The sequence below is a fragment of the Oncorhynchus gorbuscha genome, linkage group LG19 (genome assembly GCF_021184085.1).
Source record: "Oncorhynchus gorbuscha isolate QuinsamMale2020 ecotype Even-year linkage group LG19, OgorEven_v1.0, whole genome shotgun sequence".
NCBI classification, from domain to species: domain Eukaryota; kingdom Metazoa; phylum Chordata; class Actinopteri; order Salmoniformes; family Salmonidae; genus Oncorhynchus; species Oncorhynchus gorbuscha.
The window spans coordinates 12,811,652-12,827,184 of NC_060191.1; the positions used below are offsets into that span (position 1 = coordinate 12,811,652).

The following is a 15,533-nucleotide window of genomic DNA, read 5'->3' on the forward strand; positions in this document are numbered from 1 at the left end:
TAGGTTTATGCCACTGTACCGAGCAGTGTGTTGTGCCAAACTCTCGGTTCACATCACCCACTCTAGAGGACCCTCTCACACTCTTCTGACATATCACATTACAAAGCTATCGAGATCTGTTAGTCACTGGCGCCCCCACAAAGATCTCAAGAGTAGGGGCTCAGCAGCAGAAAAGTATGGAAAAATATCATGTGAATTGCAATCAGTCACCTCCAATGACTTTCTCCTTAGCCTTCCAGAGAGACAGAGAGAGAGAGAGAGAGAGAGAGAGAGAGAGAGAGAGAGAGAGAGAGAGAGAGAGAGAGAGAGAGAGAGAGAGAGAGAGAGAGAGAGAGAGCGAGAGAGAGAGAGAGAGAGAGAGAGAGAGAGAGAGAGAGAGAGAGAGCGAGAGAGCGAGAGAGAGAGAGAGAGAGAGACAGAGAGAGAGAGAGAGAGAGAGAGAGAGAGAGAGAGAGAGAGAGAGAGAGAGAGAGAGAGAGAGAGAGAGAGAGAGAGAGAGAGAGAGAGAGAGAGCGAGAGAGCGAGAGAGAGAGAGAGAGAGAGAGAGAGAGAGAGAGAGAGAGAGCGAGAGAGAGAGAGAGAGAGAGAGCGAGAGAGAGAGAGAGCGAGAGAGAGAGAGAGAGAGAGAGAGAGAGAGCGAGAGAGCCAGCAGGGTTCTGTTGAGACAGACTGCTTATTTCTAAGGTCATATGAGCTCACAGACACAGTTTATTTTCAACCAGTTCAGTTTCATCCTCCATATTGCCCCAACACAATATCACTAGCCTCAGCCCTCACCTACACTTAAAAACAACTAACAAAACCTCATCCAGAGACATCACTATTACGGTTGGTTTGGCGATGCTGATTGCTGTTGGAGACAGAGTGGTCGTTCCACCAATTCTGTGCCTTTTAAGAAGAGTAACTTGGTCCAACTTCATAAAAACAAGAGGTAAAATTAAAAAAAATAGTAAGTGCCAATCCACAGCCAAATAAAGTAACAGGGTTGACGGTAAAAGGGTTGACGGTAACAGGGTTGACGGTAACAGGGTTGACCATAACAGGGTTGACGGTAAAAGGGTTGACCGTAACAGGGTTGACCGTAACAGGGTTGACCGTAACAGGGTTGACCGTAACAGGGTTGACCATAACAGGGTTGACCATAACAGAGTTGACCATAACAGGGTTGACCATAACAGGGTTGACGGTAAAATGGTTGACCGTAACAGGGTTGACCATAACAGGGTTGACCGTAACAGGGTTGACCGTAACAGGGTTGACCATAACAGGGTTGACGGTAAAAGGGTTGACCGTAACAGGGTTGACCATAACAGGATTGACGGTAAAAGGGTTGACCGTAACAGGGTTGACCATAACAGGGTTGACGATTTCATCTTAAATCCGCCACGAATTCCCTTATGATCGGGAGAACGGAAGCTGGTTGTGTGCAACAAGGAGTGGCAATTTAATGCAAGTTTCACAAACAAAAAGGTAGTTGGTAAAACATTTCTGTCCTGCTTATCTATAGGTAGCAGGGATGATGTGTTATGCTCAGTTTTGCACCATAAAACACCAGAAAATGGCCAAAAAGAGCAGAACAAGCTCACTTGCTTATAGTCTATGATTTGTTTATTGTTTCTTTAAAAGAAAAACATTAAAAAGGAATAGTTTCACCATATTAAAATGAGAGTTCAGTCCATTTAACAGGGTTGACCTTAAAATGAGAGTTCAGTCCATTTAACAGGGTTGACCATAAAATGAGAGTTCAGTTCATGTAACAGGGTTGACCATAAAATTAGAGTTCAGTCCATGTAACAGGGTTGACCATAAAATGAGAGTTCAGTCCATGTAACAGGGTTGACCATAAAATGAGAGTTCAGTTCAGGTAACAGGGCTGACCATAAAATGAGAGTTCAGTCCATGTAACAGGGTCAACCTTAAAATGAGAGTTCAGTTCATGTAACAGGGTTGACCTTAAAATGAGAGTTCAGTTCAGGTAACAGGGCTGACCATAAAATGAGAGTTCAGTTCATGTAACAGGGTTGACCATAAAATGAGGGACACTAATCACATGAAATAAATAATCATCTTCAGAAATGACTTCATCAAAGCAGCAAAATAACTAGGTCTTTACAATGATGGTGAACATTTTGAGATTATTTGGGGGGTTAAGTGGCTTGCAATCTTCCTAGAAGAAGTGTATTGCATTTTTCATGTGGTCTATATTAAAGGACATTTTATGTAATATAACATGCGTTTAAAATACAATATTGGTGCACAATTTCGACTGATAACATCAAAGGTAAGCAAAAGGCACTACTCTCATGGAAGGACCCAGAGATGCTTCAGTAAATGAGTGTGTGGGAGGAGACATTGAAAAGAAATGTGAAACGGTACAGGCAGTCAGGACTGATATTAGTGCAAGAAAATGTTTTTGAGCATGCAAATGTGACTATATTGTCTATCAGAGATTTGAATATGATTTCCACAATTACAAGAGTGTCTGAAATCAGTAAACTTACTGAAGGCATGTATCTTTTTGTGTTGTCTTCACAATGTACTGTTTGGCCAATTGAGCCATGAGTGACAGACTGTAAGTTGAATTGTCTAAAATTATACTTATCAATTGAATCGCCATCCACACGTTTGCCACTATTTGATAATAAATATGTTTGTAGACAATAATTGGGGTTCATTCGTTCAACATAAAAATCCATATTGTCCTTTGCTTAAAGCTATAGCCTAATGAGTGCACCTCCATCCTCCCAACACTGGGCAGCACTGTAGTTTGTAAGTTTCTGTGTTTTTTTATGGTGAAAGCCTGGGTGGCTCCTATTTGTTCATCCCTGGCAGAGAAAGAACACCCAGCGCCCCTCACTGTGCCACTGGATAGGGCCTAGCCCTACGTCTGCTCTGTCAGACTGTCGTTAATATTGATTCACTTAATTGGTTGAACTTATCTCTCCCATGGAACTCTGAGAGGTCGCCCTGGCCAGCCCAGAATGCACACTGTTCGTTCCAGAATCCAGCGGCAGGGGATAAAAGCTACCATGTCCTGCCACTTCCTCCAGAGTTCACGACCCTGAGAATAACCCCACTCATACCACCTTAGAGACTAAAGACTATGTGTGTCTCTTTCTCTCTCTTTCACTCTCTCCTTCTCTATCTCACTATTTTTCTTTCTTTCTCTATGTATTTATGTCATTCTCTCTGGCTCTCTTTCTCTTCAATTCCAGACATTCTACACAGCAGCAAACCAACAATGTCATCACCAGCACCAGTCAACTCATCAAACAACTCTCTGACATCATCACTGGCTCTACACGGGTTAAAAATCTTGTTTTTTTCATCTATTTTTCCAGACTTTGTATCTAATTAAATACACAGAAGCAGAGACATAAATTAAGATAATTGTCATTAATCTTCAATCTTATTTTCCTTGTTTTCACAGCAAGATCATCTTCATCTGACTAGACTGAAGACAGGACTCTCAGAGTCGGTTCAACGCTATGGAGATCTGCAAAAGGTTCCCTTTGCATTGCCTCATGTCATCTCATCCGTTTGGTGGGGTGTTGTTCTCTAGAGAATGGTGACCTTGTGACATGAAACAGAAAGAGTTGATTTGCAACCCGGCTGCAATATACAGTATGTTGTACAATATGAACTAAATGCTTCTCTCATGCTCTTGTGCTCTCTCTCTTCTTGTGTCTCTTCAGAAAATTGCAGACCGTTCGAGGGCCTTGCTACCCCCGGCACAGACAGAAATGAAGCAGGTGAATTTGATGCACAGTGTATCAGTCTGTACTGTCCTTTGTTCCATTGTGAAGGTGACAACGCTCATTAGAGACAAAGATAATAAGCTTGGCTCTCCTTGTTTGATTGCCTTCTCATGAGAGGTTCTTTGAAGCTTTGTCTAGTGTCTACTCTCTTCTCTTCGCTCTTCTCTCAGTTCTCTCCCCCTCCCTTCTCTCCGCTCTTCTCTCAGTTCTCTCCCCCTCCCTTCTCTTCGCTCTTCTCTCAGTTCTCTCCCCCTCCCTTCTCTTCGCTCTTCTCTCTGTTCTCTCCCCCTCTCTTCTCTTCCCTTTTCTTTCTGTTTTCTCTCACTCTCTTCTCTCCACTCCCAGACAATTTATTAGCCATACATCCAAGTCCCTTCAGTACTGCTACTGTCTTTCAACAAATGATCTGTATTTTTATGTCAGTTCAAAAGTTCAAAAGGGAGAGACACATTATGGGTTTGAGCTGCAGTATATGTACATTCCGCAGGACATAGTTGTCCCGGCTGCATCAACACAGATCTTCCCATCCCTTCAGGGGAGGAGGTGGGATGATAAGAGATCTGTGATAGGATGAGCCTGCTTTTTTTTCACTGAGGAAGAGAGGCAGGTGAAAGTTAGGAAGAGAGAGAAAGACCGAGAGAGAGAGAGAGAGAGAGAGAGAGAGAGAGAGAGAGAGAGAGAGAGAGAGAGAGAGAGAGGAGACAACAGATAGATTGGTTTTTGAATATGAGCCACAGACAGTATAGCCTAGAAGAACTAGATAAAAATAACTTGAGGTAAAACAAAGGAAGAGAAGGACTCTGATACCGTGTGACGATTCTATCTATCCACCTTTTTTACGCTTTCATTGGTAACTATCACTTTCAGATTACTGGTCTATATTCCATCAGACATCACAGAAATAGACGGACTCACTCACATACAGTGGAAAATCATGACAATTAGTATGTCTACATTATGATTAAACATATAGTCATGGGCTATACCATATAATAACTGTCTTGAGGTCAGATAACAGGTATCATTTTGATACACCAGAAAGCATTTGTGCCTGGAGACCTCTCTCTCTCTCTCTCTCTCTCTTCTGTGTAATCCGTCATTCTTTTCCCAAATCTAAGGAGTATTTTGTCTCCCGTGGAGACATCCAGTACAAATGATTACATGATATATAGCCTTCTTAGAACACCTTTGGGGACAGGAGAGGAGACAACTAAAACAACAATACACCAAAGTCATTTGTTGTAAGTCAGAGATGAATGAACAGTGAATCATTTTGAAGGTGTCACATTTCTATGAGATTATTATTATTTTTTTTACCTCTTCACAATACAATTAAATCATGATTGAATTTATTCATACATCACACCGGCAATAACAACACTGAAAACTGCACTGATCCTTATCAAAAGCACTCAATAAAGCTAATGAGAAACTCAGACATCCTTTATGATGCACTGTGTAGTGTTACTGTGTTGTATGTGACACTGGCATCCAGTTACCTGTAAGTTACTGTAAAAAAAAGGTACAATATATTACCGTAAATTCAGAATAAATGTTTAACAGTCCATTGCTGTAAAGTACATACAGAACCTTTTTTTTTACATTAACTTACAGGTAACTCACTGCCAATAAGTTACTGTAAAAACAACCAGATATGTTTTACAGTGATGTCTCATTTAGCTGTTCATGCTGCTAGCTAGGCTGTCATTGCTTGATCTTCATTTCACCTTTTAAACTTCCTCATGGTTTCACTGTAATGTCCTGGAATAATATCAGTACGATCATGTCAAGTTAGAGCGCGGCCTGAAAATCAATGCAAAAATCTATAACTTATGTTGATGTTATTGAAACATATTTCACATTATCCCTAACTTTCCCTGAAAGAGTTCTCATTTGAAATCATACTGAACTCAAATGACCCGCTGGAGAATACACAAACTCAGGTATAAAGCCCCACTGAAGACACTAGTATCAAGGTTCTCTTTACACACCCCTGAACCCTACAGCACCAGGACACCAGAGGCTTATCTATTAAGGCTTATTTTCTGCTGAATCAATTTCATCAAGGTCTTTTCATTATGCTGGCTCAAGAGGAAAACGTCTCAGACTACAGATATCAGGACAGGTTACGTAACAGTGATTACCTTCAGTGAAGAAAGAAACTTCAATGAACCGCGAAAGTTATTCCTTTTTTCATAAATGTGAACAAGGAAGATTTCTTCACACATCACTAAATTTCTGCAGTTTTAGGGAAAAGCAGTTGGTCTGTAATTTAGTATCGCCCGGCCAAGAGACCTATACCTCGCATGTCAGTAACACTACTGTAGCAGATGGTGCATATTCACTGACAACAAAAAGCAAGAACAGCACAGAAGGCAGAGCAGATAGGCTGTGTGGTTCACATTGAGTGGGCAGACCAAAGACAATGGCCCTCCTCTAGCCCCTCCCACCTCCGTACTGAAGAAGCTGCCCACAGTAAGAGAGGAACGACAGGATGATTGGATGAGTCACACTGTGGGCAGGAAAAACAAAAGCCACCTCAGGGTTTTATGAATGTCATACATATGCAATTAGGGGTCAAAATTAGCAGATCAATGTGGGCCTCTTTCGGTGACCGACTCCCACGTTTCCATTGAGCATGCTGAAAGGAGTGCGAGCTCAGTAAACTGCCTGCACAGAGAAGAAAGGCGTCCTAGTCCTTTTTGATTGAACTTGGGTAAACAGTGTGAAGACGGGGTGGCAGCTGTCTAGAGTGATATATTTAAAGTGTAAAACGTTCTAGTTGTGTTGACGTGAAATTGTATTCCGGGGACGCAGGATGTTTTCCCCCACTGTCTGGCCTCTCCTGTTGACTCAGGTACTGTGACTCAGATCATGGCAAGCACAGACGACCATGAGTCAGCCAGGGGTTAGCCCTGTGCTGTGAATCACACTGTCTGGCCTCTCCTGTTGACTCAGGTACTGTGACTCAGATCATGGCAAGCACAGACGACCATGAGTCAGCCAGGGGTTAGCCCTGTGCTGTGAATCACACTGTCTGGCCTCTCCTGTTGACTCAGGTACTGTGACTCAGATCATGGCAAGCACAGATGACCATGAGTCAGCCAGGGGTTAGCCCTGTGCTGTGAATCACACTGTCTGGCCTCTCCTGTTGACTCAGGTACTGTGACTCAGATCATGGCAAGCACAGACGACCATGAGTCAGCCAGGGGTTAGCCCTGTGCTGTGAATCACACTGTCTGGCCTCTCCTGTTGACTCAGGTACTGTGACTCAGATCATGGCAAGCACAGACGACCATGAGTCAGCCAGGGGTTAGCCCTGTGCTGTGAATCACACTGTCTGGCCTCTCCTGTTGACTCAGGTACTGTGACTCAGATCATGGCAAGCACAGACGACCATGAGTCAGCCAGGGGTTAGCCCTGTGCTGTGAATCACACTGTCTGGCCTCTCCTGTTGACTCAGGTACTGTGACTCAGATCATGGCAAGCACAGATGACCATGAGTCAGCCAGGGGTTAGCCCTGTGCTGTGAATCACACTGTCTGGCCTCTCCTGTTGACTCAGGTACTGTGACTCAGATCATGGCAAGCACAGATGTCCATGAGTCAGCCAGGGGTTAGCCCTGTGCTGTGAATCACACTGTCTGGCCTCTCCTGTTGACTCAGGTACTGTGACTCAGATCATGGCAAGCACAGACGACCATGAGTCAGCCAGGGGTTAGCCCTGTGCTGTGAATCACACTGTCTGGCCTCTCCTGTTGACTCAGGTACTGTGACTCAGATCATGGCAAGCACAGACGACCATGAGTCAGCCAGGGGTTAGCCCTGTGCTGTGAATCACACTGTCTGGCCTAGGCCATTAGTGGAGTCAGGGAGAAAGAGGTGCAAGACAGAAGCAATGTACGTTGTTATTCTCAAAACAAATCTAATTATAATGTTCTCTTGCTTGCATGTTTGTTTGTCTGTCTGTACTTGAGTGTGCGTGTGCGTGCGTGCGTACGTGCGTGCGTGTGCGTGCGTGCGTGCGTGCGTGCGTGTGTGCGTGTGTGTGTGTGTGTGTGTGTGTGTGTGTGTGTGTGTGTGTGTGTGTGTGTGTGTGTGTGTGTGTGTGTGTGTGTGTGTGTGTGTGTGTGTGTGTGTGTGTGTGTGTGTGGGTGTGTGTGTGTGTGCGTGTGAGCACAGAGTCCCCAGACTCCGTTTGCAGAGCTGTGTGAGGAGGGGGGTCCCCTGTTTGGCGGTGCAGCAGAGAGCTCCGGGGGGGATGGACAGGAGCAAGCGTTCCTCTCAGAGATCAGTGAGGAAGACGTGGAGGCCCTTCGCCAGAGAGAAGAGGCCCTGCTGCTGATTGAGGTATGGAGCTCAGACATCCACGTGCTCTACCTTAGTTTACAACACCCTGCCTTAAAGTCTCAGTGTTCCTGAGGAGAAACGGGCAAAAACCTTCTACTTTCCAATGGCACCATGGCTTTCAAATGAATGGTTTGCTATCTAAATTATGCGGTGTTCAACGTTTATGTAATCTATTTGCCAGTAGTAAGGGCAGTAAGTGCATCTATCTAGCATCAGCTTTTATCTGGTAGCCGTGTCTTTAGTTGATTACAACACTTTTCAGCCAAAAGTGCCCAGAGTATCCGTAGATTGCATGGAGAGAGAGAGAAACACTCTGAAAAAACTAACTAAAATACAAACAAATATTCTGATAAAGCTTGTCGTTTACAAAGTTGCCAGAGAGTGCATTGCCCCAACTCTATTGTCTTCAGAGAGGTCAATAAAAACACACTACTTTAGTAAATAAACACTCAGCCAATCCCAGACTCCACCTCCCATCTGGGCAACCTATTAGTATTATGTCTCAGTACTGAAGCCGTTTTCACCATCTCTTCTGCATATGAAACGCTACCCAATTACCTAGGCGCCTTTACGGGCTTGTTTGTTCTCTTACCTAAGTGTGGTTGGAATCACAATGTTCACCAGACTTCCTTTCACGGCTCATTTTGAAATACAAAGCATCACATCAGGTAACTCCAGGGTAACGTCCCAAATGGCACCCTATTCCACATTTAATGCACAACAAACCCATAGGACTCTGGTCAAAAGTAGCAACCTAAATAGGGGATAGGGTAGCATTTAGGATGCAGCCCAGGTCTGATTCCACCCAAACAGCTGTTTCCCTCTCATCCGCCGGTGTCTGAGACAGATGTGAAACCAGATAGATGTGAACTCTAAACGACAGGATTACTCTGCTGTGGGTGACTTGAATGGGTCTCATTTCAAAGAGGTTTCAGATACTCGTTATCAGCATCTCCTGACCGTAGGTTCATCCTATGGGTCCCTCTGTGTATTTGGTGTACTCTGTGGAGAAGACTTGGGAGAAGAAAAAGAAACACTGTAATTGCTTTAATCAACTTGATTAAGTGTTGCGATAACATATGGACAACATTCAAGAAAGGAGACCAGAATTTCACACAGCATGCTTTAGAAATACTGATACAGCCCATTCCAGCTTTGAAGGGAGTTTACAATCCACTGCAATGTGTGAAAAGACTTGGAGACTAATAACAATATTTTGGGGGGAAGTTGTGTGTATCTGTAGTCAGTCAGACCTTTCAGAGGTTTTAACATAAATGTTCAGAATCACCTCATCTAGCCACATCGCATGAGCCTTTTCCGAACAAGACTGGAAAAGTAGCAGCATCAATCTGTCCTCACTGAGTGGTACAAAAGCACCAAACTACTGAATGAGCCTCAGACACCACTTACAGCTTCATTTGTGTGGAGAAGTCTGAGATGGCAGTAGTCATGATAATTGGTTGTTCAGAAAGGCACTGAGATGGAGAGATTAATTTGATTGGTAGCCCAGACAGGGTTGTCTGGCCTCTGCTTTAGTCATACCCACACAGATAAATGTCAGAGTGACTTCCCTGGCAGGTGCTGAGGGGCCTCATGGTGTACCTTGGTGAGCCTAATAATATCTGACAATGGGCTTTTCCCTGTCCATAACCCCCACCCCCATCTCTCCAAAGCCCCTCTCTCTCTCTCTCTCTCTCTCTCTCTCTCTCTCTCTCTCTCTCTCTCTCTCTCTCTCTCTCTCCTCTTTCATTCTCTCCTCTTTCACTCTCTCTCCTCTCTCTCCATCCATCTCCCTGAGGACCTTAAGATCAGTTTCTGTCTGCTGTTATCCAAGGAAAACACTATCAGCACTTCCCCTCTGAGAAAAAAACACGTTGATCTGTTGCCTGGGGTAGTTTTCCATCATGTGTGTGTGTGTGTGTGTGTGTGTGTGTGTGTGTGTGTGTGTGTGTGTGTGTGTGTGTGTGTGTGTGTGTGTGTGTGTGTGTGTGTGTGTGTGTGTGTGTGTGTGTGTGTGTGTGTGTGTGTGTGTGTGTGTGTGTGTGTGTGTGTGCACTCAGGCAAGGCGTTCTCGCTGTGAATGGAAGATAAAGACTGCAGCAGTTTTCAAACAGGGACCGATGGGGAACATGGGAGGTTACAGTGGTTCTCTCCTACTGACTGTCGGCTACCTACACTACGGATACTCTACATATTACACACCGACACTGGGATCAGTCAGGAGGAGTTTGACACCATAGAAAAATAATAACCATATTGGATGTACCCATGTGTAGCACATGGGGATGTGTGAAACTTACTCCTCAGCCTGAAGTGTCCCCACTTGCGCCAGATAATAGCTAGCTTTTTGCGTGGCGCCGACTGGTAAGACTCTTTAGGAGGGCTGTCACGCGTGCTAGCAAGGCAGAGGTCCTGGGTTCAAGATTCGGCATGAGACGAATCAAGAAGAGCAAGCAGGCAGTGTGATGTTCTTTGCAGGTGCAGTTAGATTACTGTGGCATGAGAGGCTTTAACACTGTTCCAGTCATTCTATGTTTAACATTCTTCTGGGATGGGTAATTCAATTCAGGCCTATCGTCCTTGACTACCATGATATTATTATAAATGCTCAGAGAGAGAGAGAGACAGAAGATAGACTATAAGGTAGTATCAGGCTTAGGTGGCAGATGTTTATTCTGCCTCTACCATCTATACTGCCAGCTCCCAGCTGCCCCTCACACACACCGTGATCGTCTTCAACGAAGATCATTTCATCAAAACGAATTCATAAAAAAGCTCAGGGCAAAGCAGAGGACAGCTTTCAAGGGGAATCTGAATACAACACCTGGCCCTGTGAAGAGGTAAAAAAACAGCAAAGCGTGTCTCTCCTACCAATGCATCCACAGGACAGTGAATCTGATGCTCTGCCCTTGGAGGTAGGTAGCGCCCCCTACATGCAGCGCACAAAGATAGCATGCGCTAGATGCAGCTCTCAGGTGTGGTCAAAAAAACAAAAAACAGATTGATTTAAATCTTGCACATGATTTTGCAGTATGTGTAGGAACGAACTGCAACATCAATGGTCTGCATAGCACAGACCTATAGGAATATGTGGGACTTCCATGGATGTTGCAGGATCCCCAGATGATTATATGCAATCAGTTGCATGTGATCTGATTACAAAAAACTAACTGTAATCAGTCACGTTGCCATAAAAAATATTGTACTCGGATTACAGATACTTTTGAAATACTAGATGATTACATCTTGGATTACTTTTAAATTCAGAAAGGATCTTTGTGAAAAAATATGTTATGACACCTTTCTGTTGTCTCAATGACATTCAATTCAGCATTGAAAAAAGGCGCAAGTTAAAGTTTGTTCCACATGAGCGAGTCTGACCACAAGTCAGACACCACTATGATGACACAACAAATGTGTCTGATGGATATTTTTGTCTTCTTCTAATGTAACAGAGAATAATCAGATTAGGTTACTGAGTTTGGGTAATCCATAAATTACATTATTGATTACAATTTTGGACGGGTAACCTCACCTTAAAAGGCTATGCATATGAAATTACACACCTCCCTAAAATTGACCGTATTGTGGAGGAAGAAATCACAACGACATACAGTTTCCTCCTCATCATGGAGACACACAAACAAAATAGGTCTTTGGACAGCTGAAGGAAAGGCAACATTTGATTTTACATTCTAAACCGTTTATTCAGCAAGGGCAAAAAAGACACATCTCATGCTTCAGCCCCTTGAAAGACAGTGCATGTGGGAAAATGTCATCGTTTTCCCTCTTCTTTTCACCAGTAAGTGTGCACGTAAATCTGCTTAACAGTTTCTCTGCTGTGGCAGTCACACTGTGTCCGGTTGCCCGATGCCTTTGGGCTGAGGTGGTTAGATATGGAGAGAATTTTCAATCAGTACTTAACACATTTATCAGAGAGGGAGGGAGGGAGAAAAGGAGGGAGAAAAGGAGGGAGAAAAGGAGGGAGAGAAGGGGAGGGTGGAGGAAAGAGAGAGAGAGGTCTGTTGGTTCACACTTTCATCCGCCAGATATCTAGATGGTTGTAGAATGGATTTACATGATGTTCAGTGTTGTAATGCCTTGTCATAAGGGGTTGGTGATTTCAAGGTACTTTCATGTTATGATGATGACAGCTACAGTAAAGTGCCTTTGTATCTAGTCTACGGAACATTCCTTTTCAACTATTGATAATGACAGGGAGAAAGGCCACGATCCATCATATAAAGGCACAAGGCGAGACCCAAATGCAGACACGAGGCAGATGATTGAGCTCCGATATTTATTATAACAAAAGGGGTAGGCAGAAGGCAGGTCTGGGACAGGCGAGAGTTCATAAACCAGGTCAGAGTCCAAACAATACCAGGCGATAGGCAGGCTCGAGGTCAGGACAGGCAAGAGTTCAGTGATCAGGTCCGAATCCAAACAGTACAAGGGGATAGGCAGACTCGAGTTTAGAACAGGCAGAGTGGTCAGGCAGGCGGGTTCGGCGTCAGGACAGGCAAGGGTCAAAACCAGGAGGGCTAGGAATAAACAGAGAATCTGGAAAAAAGGAGCTAGGAAAAATGCTGGTTGAGTTGGCAAAATAAACTGGCACAGAGAGATAAGAAACACAGGGATGAATACAGAGGGGATAATAAGCGACACCTGGAGGGGGTGAGACAATCACAAGGACAGGTGAAACAGATCAGGGCGTGACACATCAATCATGTTTTATGCGTTTTATTCAAATTGACTGCCTGATTGAAAGTCATAGCAGAAAATGGACTGGCGCTGAGCTTTCAAAGAAGAGAAGTAGCCGTCCTTTCAAAATGAGAAAATTAGTGAGCGTGCAGCGGCAAGAAGAGAGGAGAAAATGACGAGTGTTGACAGCAGATGATGAGTAATGTGACTGTGCAGGGTGAATACAACATCATCTCAAGGTGCCAGGATGAGAACAGACATGGCAGGGCAGTAATGGTCCATTTCTTCAACCAGTGTTTGTCTGCACCTGAGAATCAACATACGTACATAGCACTACCCCATCTGTGTTCAGACAAAAAGTATCCGTTTTATAGAAAATTCCCAGAGAGCTATTTCAATTTCCTTCACCTCTGTGTCTGTCTCTGTCTCTGTCTCTGTCTCTCTCTCTCTCTCTCTCTCTCTCTCTCTCTCTCTCTCTCTCTCTCTCTCTCTCTCTCTCTCTCTCTCTCTCTCTCTCTCTCTCTCTCCTCATTCTCTTTCTCCTCCCCTCTGTTCCAGTCTGGTTGACAGGTATGCTGGTACACAAAGGACAGGTGGGTGGCTCACCTGTTGGAGGGTGACGGAGCGAGCCCTGAATCTCCCAGACTCCTCCTCGGGGGGCGGTGCCCATGCCAGCCACCCATCAGTGCTTTGAGCCGTGTGGCTGTGTTCGTTGGTCGTGGCTGAGCTGCATACCCAATGAGGTGCTATTTCTGGTGCTGCTATCATTTACCTGAAGGAGGAGGGTATTATTTGCTTCACTAACCCACAGTTGAGTTCCTTCCACTCCGCAGACACCAGAGGTGATCTCTACACCTGGTCAACTCTAACTCTCACAGGAACTTCAATTCCAGCATATTCATGCTCCTCTAGAGTATTGCTGGTCCCGTTTAAAAACAGAGTCATTGTTTGGGACCATGCATTTGTTGTCTCCTCAGTGGCTTCGTATGTCCCTCTTCTCAGCACGACAAGGACTGCCCTCTCAAACCAGCTCAAAAAAAGTCTCTAAAAAGTGTCCTCTGAAAAGTTCAAAAACATAATGGGCAAACAATTTCCTTTCTGTTGTGATCTTGATCCTCACGTTTTAACATATTATACATGAGCCATGACTGGGATGGATCCCACAGGGTAAATCAGCTTTCTACAGAGGAGAATACAGTCCTATTCTTCCACTTCCTCCTTACTTAGTGTGCACTAAAGCACTATCAGCCAATCGCCTGGTCTTGTCTTCATCTCTAAGCCTTTGGAATCAACTCAACCTGCAATCTCTCATGGCAATGCTCATATCAGCCAATCGTCAGATCTCATTTCTGGCGGTGTCATCCAGACCCAGACTCTTGTTAGACCTCAGGAACATGAGGAATGGAACAACGGTGGCGACCGGTGGACCTGTCAATCAGCCGCTTGTTTTTGTCTCCTTTATCTCAGCGTGCAGTTTAATTGTGTGTCTGGTGTTGTTACGGTGGCCTCTGTGTCAGATGGAACTGATGTCTGCATCTGTCTGACATTTATTTCACATGAAACAAATACAGGCCCCTCTGCCTCTTACAAGAGCTCTGTTTGTCGACTGTCTGTTGCATCACAGAAACACCATAACATATGTGGTATTGACATGAAGAGTCAAACAACTGACTCCCCGTGACTTTGACATACTCGCATTGGTGGAGAAATGACCCAGTTGTCATACTTGACTAAAAGTAAATATACCTTAAGAGAAAAAAATACTCAAGTAAAAGTCACCCAGTAAAATACTTCAGTAAGCGTATAAAAGCATGTGGTTTTAAATATACTTAAGTATCAAAAGTAAAAGTATAAATCATAAATCATCAATTCAAATTTCAAATGTTTCTTTCTTTAGTATTGTAGTGAAGTAAAAGTATTCTAAAATATAAACAGTAAAGTACATACACCCCCAAAAACTACTTAAGTTGAACTTGCAAGTATTTTTACACCACTGCATACTATAGACAAACTGACATGGGACATTTCTTCACCACCATGATTTATGAAAGAGGAGCTGAATTGCTAGCAAGACTACTATCACGTTTCAGGTAAGACCCAAATGAAGACTATGTTGAAGTAAATGTTTATTACAGCATCAGGGGCAGGCAAACAACAGGTCAAGACAGGCAGGGCGTCGATAATCCAGAGCAGTGTGGCAAAGGTACAGGGCTGCGGGCAGGTCCAGGATCAGGTCAGGCAGCGGTTGGTAACCCAGAGTTGTGGGACAAAGGTACAGGACTGCAGGCAGGCTCAGGATCAGGTCAGGCAGCGGTTGGTAACCCAGAGTTGTGGGACAAAGGTACAGGACGATGGGTAGAAAAGTTCCAAACCGGGAAAAACAAGAAAACAGGAACAGAAGCGAGACAGGAACAGAGGGAAAACCGCTGGTAAGCTTGACGAACCAAAATGAACTGGCAACAGACAAACAGAGAACACAGGTATAAATACACAGGGGATAATTGGGAAGATGGGTGACACCTGGAGGGAGGTAGAGACAAGCACGAGGACAGGTGAAACAGATCAGGGTAGGACAACTATGAATAGACTTAGGTAAGAGTGGGATTCCAGTTCTTAATACCTTAAAACCTTTTCCCAACATTTGTATTTCAAAGGACTCTGGTTGTCTTTTGAGGTCATTGTTATTTTGTCTGTTGATAATTAATTCAAAGTGTACATGAAGTGC

At 44.1% G+C, this 15,533-nt stretch overlaps 1 protein-coding gene across 2 annotated transcripts in view; it reads left to right on the plus strand.

Moving 5' to 3' along the window:
- The window catches only part of LOC124006039 (t-SNARE domain-containing protein 1-like), a 174,900-nt gene that overhangs the window by 62,315 nt on the left and 97,052 nt on the right, over window positions 1-15,533 (plus strand). For both annotated transcript variants that reach the window (XM_046315699.1, XM_046315698.1), the window contains exons 5-8: window positions 3,216-3,306; window positions 3,431-3,505; window positions 3,696-3,752; window positions 7,940-8,107. In XM_046315699.1, the coding sequence (XP_046171655.1) occupies window positions 3,216-3,306; window positions 3,431-3,505; window positions 3,696-3,752; window positions 7,940-8,107 (391 nt within the window). The remainder of the gene's footprint in view (window positions 1-3,215; window positions 3,307-3,430; window positions 3,506-3,695; window positions 3,753-7,939; window positions 8,108-15,533) is intronic.